General features: G+C 35.7%; 1 protein-coding gene and 1 pseudogene across 1 annotated transcript; one reads left to right on the top strand and one right to left on the bottom strand.

Moving 5' to 3' along the window:
- Positions 1 to 626: 626 nt before the first annotated feature.
- Positions 627 to 2,930, bottom strand: LOC112772370 (zinc transporter ZTP29-like; annotated as a pseudogene).
- A 1,201-nt stretch (positions 2,931 to 4,131) lies between these two features.
- On the top strand, positions 4,132 to 6,989 carry LOC140181710 (serine/threonine-protein phosphatase 7 long form homolog). The gene is made up of 4 exons (XM_072226006.1): positions 4,132 to 4,209; positions 5,417 to 6,132; positions 6,207 to 6,297; positions 6,417 to 6,989. Exons 1-4 carry the CDS (start codon positions 4,132 to 4,134, stop codon positions 6,987 to 6,989), a joined length of 1,458 nt encoding a protein of 485 aa, XP_072082107.1.
- Positions 6,990 to 7,750: the final 761 nt, after the last annotated feature.

Genomic DNA, 7,750 nt, shown 5'->3' with positions numbered 1-7,750 from the left:
CATGAAATTGGAAGCTCGAAAGCGTCAAATCTTTCATCAGAATAACAAAAAACAATAGAATCAACGAGGTTATCGATGTCACCTTGCAGACATAAAAGCCATCCCAAAGAAGACAGCTTTAACAGATTGCTTCTGTCCCGCATAATCGAAAGCCAATGGCAGCATTTCATGAAGGATCAGGAAGGCCATAACTCCACCAACTGGAATCATTATAAAACAAATATGCATGTAAAACATGGATGCTAAAAATCTAACTGGGGCATCTAGAAGACAACAAGTTGTGTTAGGCGAACCTGATCCAAGCAAACCCTCCAAAATCTCAGGATCTAAGCTGCTAGGGAATAGATAGGCTACAGTGAAAGAAAAGAAATCATCACAGTAGGTTCACCTTAGTAAATTCACAATATCTAAAATTTCTAAGTAACAAAATAACGAAATCACTATAGAATAAAAGCCAAATTTCTAGTTGATTGAGAGATTCAATGTGCAGGATTGAAATAGGTGTAAACCACTTCATTTTGTTATAAAGTATAAACTGATAATACATATTACTGCTAATTCTTGCTTTCTGTTTGAAAATAAAATAAATCTGTACTGGTAAAGCAACATAAAATCATATATCTTACCTACAATTATAACACCCAAGGGTTCAGCAAATCCAGAAAGTGATGCCAATTTGAATGCCTGCCATTTACTACAAAAACCCAGAATAAAAATCAAAACATTTTTTCAAAAAAAAAAATTACAGATCTAATTCAAGTTTACAGTAATTATTGACATAACTGCAGTCCACATGGTGACACGAGTTACTGATAACATACAAATTTGCAAATGTAGCATAATCAGATTCTAGAACTAGAATGCCATAAACTTCAATTTCATTTGTATAGATATTAGATACCAACATCAAAATCGAAAATAATGGTCAAGCTTCTTTTCTTATATTTATTTGTTTGACTTTCTTAATAACTTTTCTACTGAAGCAAATAAACAACAAAAACAGCCTCCATAGTTAAACAATAGCATTATGACCCTGAAAAGGATGTTCTTCAAGAACAACCATCAAAATCAGAACTAACCCATCATCTGCATTGCCTCCATCCCCTGCCTTTAGCACCATGGTATCATGAAAATCCATCAGATGGTAATCATATACATCAGCAAACTATTCAGATAATGATCCCAATATCAACTTCTCAGAGCCACTAAGAATAAATTTCCCAAATCTGACATCTTTACTCTATATATAGATCATTGATGAATTCACTATTTCAGATAACAATGGCATAGATCACTAATAAGCACTTTACAGTTGAATGCATATGTCACTTTCCAGTTGGTTCAAGAAACTAAAGCAACAGAAGCGCTAAAAACTTCTTACCTCTCTGTAGCAAAATAAACAGGAAGTGCAACAGCAACACCCTGGAATGCAGAAGCTCATTATAGAACAATCACAGCTATGGCCTATGGGAGATTTGAAATCAAAACAGAAAATACTGTATTTCTTCAGAAAATAATGTGTATCTAAACACAGTAAAAAATTTATTCAAATGAAACTTAAAATATTGAACAAAAGAAAATATCATAATGACCATTGCTCTTCATTCATTTCTAATTGCACCACTGAAATATATCTACCATGTCTACAGTAAACAGGTTCTGTCACAAGATCTATACCTCTGGGATATTGTGCAGAGCAATGGCCAATGCCAAGTTGAGGCCAACACGAAGGCCCTATATGGAAAGGAATCATGAAACAAACGTCAAATGGAAGCAACATTAACAAGCATATCAGCAATTATTAAAGCAATAATCCAACAATTGTTGATAAAAGTTGCAGTCTTGCAGATGAATATGCACATGAATAGTTTGTTGGGTACCTTAATTGAACCAAGGAACACTGCCATTCCCTCTGGAAAATTGTGCAAACTTATACCTGGTAAATGAATTAAGTAAAAATTAAACTTTAAAAGACACTGAAAAATACATTTATAGAGACAAGATGATCATACCTACTGCGGTAATAATTCCACTGAATCAAACTTGGCAGCGATGCTTTTTCATGATATCTTTGCCTCCTTCATCCCCATTTTTCTAATTTCAAGGATGCGATAATATTCATGAAAATTTGATATCTCTATGAAATATACAAGATGAGTGGTGCAATGGCAGTTTGCAAATTCAACAATAGAGCGGAAACAGTACAATCATTTGATATAAACCTTTCTACTCTTGTCACTGGAAATGGGAGCATGTGTTGGCTCAGGGATAAAATTGGCAACAACACCAAAGAATACTACGCCAGCAAAAAACTACAGGAGTGAGATGATAAAAACAATTTAGTCAGCTAAAATGAGAGAACATGACATGAATCACCTAAGTAGTTAAGTGCAGAGAAAGAGAAGGTTACCCACCCAGAGATTCCCTTTGAGGAAGCCAAGTGAGTTGAGAGCATTATGAGCAAGGTCAAAGAAGGAAATACTAAGCATCAAACCAGCTGCAAAACCCTTCATTGCAAGGAATGAAATGAAAGGCATTTTCAGTTAAGCAAATCAACAAACACCATACATGCATTCCAATTCCAAAATTTGAAGCAAAGAAAGGGGCACCTGTAATAAGCCAAGCATCTTCAAATTAGGAGCTGGATTGATCACGACAAAAAGGGCACCTGTAAAGGAAAAAGGAGCACGTGGGTGTGAAGCTGAAGCTGAAGACGAAGAACACTAGAGTTGTAAAAGTGATTAGAGAGAGAGAGAGAGAGAGTACCGAAGGAAGTACTGAGGCCACCAAGAAGGGAAAGAGCAAGAGCTACTGCAACCTGAGACTGAGAATCCATTGCCCTCTCTCTCTCTCTCTCCGTGAACGGAGGTTCACCGTGTCACCCCCAACACCCCCAAACTCTCTATCTTCTTTTTTTTTTTTTTTCTCTCATTCTCGATCTCTTTATATTTTTTATTTTATAAAAGATAAAATTAATAAAATAATATAATATAATTTAAATAAATTCATAAATTTATAATCTACAAATTGTGACCATAAAAAATAAAATTAATAAAATAATATAATATAATTTAAATAATTTATCCGCCAATTGTGACATTAATTAAAAAGCATAGTCTATTCATACGTTTTTTCTATATTATTTTTTTAATAAAAAAATACAGTTATGACATCATTTAAAAAATATAATCTTAGATATTTAAAAATTATTTATAAAGAATAATCTTATCTTAATATCTATAGCTATACTTTTTGTACAAAAGAAAACACTTTTAAAAAAATAATCTATTTATTATGTTTCAAGTGCCTCTTAATAATCTATAAGTAACACTTATTTTTTTCCTTTTTCCGCCAAAGCACTAATCAGAGAAAGCCTTCGATTCACTATCAGGCGCGCCCTCACCTCCGATTCACCTTCGCCACTCACTGTTGCTCCTTCACCACTCACTACTCACGACTTCGCCACTCACTGTCAGCTGCGCCCTCCTGCATTGATCGTCAGCTGCACCCTCACTATCGTTGTCTCTGCACTCAGCTCGTCTTCTCTGCGCTCACATCGTCGAGAAGGTATTTATAGATTTCTGTTTGGTTCTGAAATTTGAGTGGTTTCGGGTTCCAATTTTAGAGTTTTTAAATTGGGGGTTTGGTACAATAATCTGGTTTATATGCAATTGTGAATTGATGAACAAGCCATGTATTGTCGCTAATTAATTTCTATATGGATGGAAGGTTGGGTTGAACCACGTTATGGGAAGGAGGGGTGCTGCACAAAGGGGTGGTGTCAGGTTACAAAGAAATCGGACCGTGGGTGTTGGTGAGAGCAACTCGCACCGTGCGACATGCAGGTCCTCAACAACACGGACCCTGCGACATGTGAGACATGCATGCGCTGAACAAAGCGGACCCTGCGATATGTAGGTCTCAACACGAATGGTCCGTTTTGTGGCTCTCAGGACACGCGTCGTGCAACCCTCACTCCCCAAACGGTGCCCTGATTACCAACATATGCATGTAGTGGGACTTTCACCATCCGATATCTCACTATCAGCCTTCACTCCCAACCTCCAAACTCCATTCTCCTTCTTCATTCCTCTGCTGGTAGTAGCTTTGTTTGGTGAAAAATAAAGGAAAATGCCGAAGAAATATAAAACCAAAGATGTTGATCGCCCGGAACTTCATATTAGACACTATCTCAACCATTCTGATTATGTAAGTTTATTTAATATTTTATTAAATTTTTATAATTATAAATATTATTCTTACAATTTAGTTGTTCTTACTGTTATTAGGATCTAAACTTAGAAATATATCTAGAATGGTTAGAACTATTTTTTAAATTTTTTTTTATTTTTTTCTGAAATTTTTTTGTTATTTTATTTTTAAAATTATTATTGTTATGGTCTGAATTTTTATTATTGTTGTTACATAGAATCAGATCAAAAAATGTAGTTAGAATATTTATGTAAAACAGACAGTTTTTTTTTTTAATTTGTTTAAATGTTTTTAATATATTTATTATTAGTGGGTGAAGTGAGAATTAGTATTTAGAAAATTAATTATATAATAAAATGTAAACCGGTTTATTAATAAAATTTTTTCACAGAACGTTATTTTTTTATTTTTTTTTTTATTTTTTCTAGTTATAGTTGATGGCTTGTTAGTGTTAAGTGTAGTGAAAAAATTAGTATTTAGAAAATAAATGAGAAAATGTAAATCGGATTATTAATAAAATTTTGTATAGAATGTTTTTTTTTTAATTTTTTTTTTTGGTTATAATTGTTAGAAAGTTAAATATTATTGTAGTAGTTGTCAGTAATTAATTGAATGTGAGAATAATAAAAAATAAATGGTTAGTATTAATTTTTAATAGATATTTAGTTTGATTTCGTTAATAATAATTATAATTGTTAGGAATTTAATTATTCATTCATAATTGTTATTAGAATGTGAATTTAGAAATATAATGAGAATGATTATTAGTATTTTTTAGAATTTATACATATATGTGTTTAACTTTACTTAAGTAGTAGTTATTAGATACTTAAAAATACAAATTATAATGTTATATGTTAGAAAAACTGGAATCTACTGCGAATAAATAAATAACCAGCATGTCTAATGTTGTCATATTTTTGTGAATTGATTAAGAATGTATTTATTAGTTGATGTCATTAATAGTTAGTTTAGTTTTGAGGAATTTCAAGGATTAGTGAAATATTTCTTGTAAATATTTGTTTTACTTTGACTTAGTCAAATAATTTATGAATAGTGTATGGCTTCAACTAATATGTGTTGTTGAGTTAGTTAGTTGTGTAATTTTTGTTAATGATTTGTTCTACTAATTAATTTCTTGTCGCCTAGTAGTGAGTTAGAATTGGTTAATTAGTTGACTGATAATTTGTTATGTTTTTTGTAGAACTTAAGAATGTTGACGTGTAACCATCCAATTCCTCCTGATCGGTACGACGATAGAGTTGAGGAGTATTTACGAGTTACTGGGTTTTATCATGCATCTCAAATTGGTGTAGTACAGTGCCAGAAAGCACTTGTGAACGCTCTAATCGAACGGTGGCACCCAGATACACACACGTTTCACCTTCCCATTGGTGAATGTGCCGTAACTCTTGAAGACGTGGCTTTAATTCTCGGTCTTCCGACGGATGGTCTTCTAGTAACGGGGATGACAATGAGTAGTTTCGAAGCGTTACAGGCTGAGTGTTTGGATCAATTTGGAGTTGCACCGTCTAAGGACCAGTGTCGAGGATGCTGTATAAAACTGACGTGGCTGCGTGATCTAAAAGAAAATTTACAGTTGACTGATGAGATAAGTATACATAGGTATGTGAAGTGCCACATTATGTTGCTTATCGGGACGATCTTGTTTGGGGATAAATCTGGGGCAGGTGTGCACTGGAAGTTTTTACCATTGCTACGTGATTTCGGGAGTATTGTTCAGTACAGCTGGGGATCAGCATGCTTAGCACATCTCTACAGGGCACTATGCAAGGCATCTCGCTTTAACTGTAAGGAAATCGATGGTCCACTGACACTTCTGCTCGGATGGGCTTGGATCCGACTGCCTTATCTATCGCCGCTTCCTAGGGAACCCCGCAGTTTTCCGCTAGCAAACAGGTAATATTATGTTACAATGTATCCGTTTCTTGATAATTAGAATTCAGTTGCACTAATTAAATATATCATATTAGGTGGCGTAACTGGGAGCGCGGTGACCGACGATATAGATATCTGACGCTAAATCACTTTAGGAAGGCCTTTGATGAACTTCAGGAAGGCCAGGTTAGTTTTCATTTAAAGATGTATTACTTTTAGATTTTCTATTTGAGCTAAATATGATGAAGCATTGGTATTGTAACTGTGATGTGGGTTGTAAAATGATTTTCATTTATGATTGGCAGTTTGTGTGGGCTGGTTATTCTGTGAATCGCGTGGATCCGAATATAATTCCTCCTGAAATCTACATGCAGTCGGTTGTTTGGAGCGCAACAGTGCCGTTGGTGTCATTCGAATGCATCGAGTGGCATGCTACCGATAGGATTAGGCGACAGTTCAATTTCGTTCAGGGGGTACCTTGTCAGGAACAGAATCTGGACAAGGCGCATGGAGAAGTCCTGACTGGTCCTAAGAATCTTAACTGGGCCACGGCACCGACTCATTCATACTGGGTAATGCATTGGACAAACAGGTATAACCACGTTCTTTCTAAGGTTCCAATGCCCTCACAATATCCATTGGAGTCTTACATGAACTGGTACCGATCTAAATTTGGCGACCGATTATATTTGTCGAACCTTGTTGTAGAAGAGAATGATGAGGGTAATCAGGATATGGATGAGGGTAACGAGGAGATGGATCAGGGTAATGAGGATATGGAAGAGGGTAGTGAGGATGCGGATGATGACAATGAGGAACAGGAGCCGCTATCGCCGCCACCACCACCTCCCAATCCGATTCCACAAGATCAACCTTAATCCTCAGGCCAGTATGTACCTCAGACACAGTTTACCACGTCATTTCCAATGCATCAACAATATTGGGGTATGCCACAGTTTGAAACAGGAGAAGGAGGTTCTTTTAGCCAATTGCTTGGGTTCATGGCTGCAGATGCTGGACATTCACAATATCGCAGTCAGTCTGATTTCATGGCAGGTAGGTATTCGTTGGATGCGAGGCTTCCATGCCATACCTCATCGGTTGCTTCTGGAGGATTCGTGTTAGTTGACTCTAGTAGAAGTGAAGGCGGGCGTGGAGTTCTTAATAGTCAAAATCCTAACCGTGTTACCATGGAACCTCTTGAAGAAGATGCTAACACACTCGAAGAAGACACCAATGCGTATCTAGTAGATGAACCGGATGACGAGGATGATGCTGACGAGGACGATATAGAGGAGTTCGACGACGATGAGGAATCGCGTAATGATGGTAATAGGATTGTGTATTTCATTTTACATGTTCTACTAGTGAATCATTTTGTGTTCATAATTTGTGTCTCCATCTGATTTGATTAAATGATATGTGGTATCTCTCTTGTTTTGATTTCCTAAAACCATAAATATACTTGTTTTGATTAAATGATATGTGGTATCTCTCTTGTTTTGATTTCCTAGAACCATAAATATACTTGTTTTGATTAAATTGTATGCAGGTCATTGTGACACTCCGGATGACAAAGCCAAAGGTTACAATCTGAGGATTGATCCGCCACGCCGTAGCGCTAATCGCTACACTCCAT

Source organism: Arachis hypogaea, chromosome 18 (assembly GCF_003086295.3).
Source record: "Arachis hypogaea cultivar Tifrunner chromosome 18, arahy.Tifrunner.gnm2.J5K5, whole genome shotgun sequence".
NCBI lineage: Eukaryota > Viridiplantae > Streptophyta > Magnoliopsida > Fabales > Fabaceae > Arachis > Arachis hypogaea.
Note: the sequence above shows the minus strand (reverse complement) of the source record. Positions and strands in the feature narration are given on the sequence as shown.

Bases quoted from the DNA above. Each gene is read 5' to 3' on its own strand.
- LOC140181710 (XM_072226006.1), top strand. From the start codon at position 4,132: ATGCCGAAGAAATATAAAACCAAAGATGTTGATCGCCCGGAACTTCAT. The intron at 4,210-5,416 runs GTAAGTTTATTT...TGTTTTTTGTAG, and splicing joins ATCTCAACCATTCTGATTAT to AACTTAAGAATGTTGACGTG. The intron at 6,298-6,416 runs GTTAGTTTTCAT...TATGATTGGCAG, and splicing joins ATGAACTTCAGGAAGGCCAG to TTTGTGTGGGCTGGTTATTC.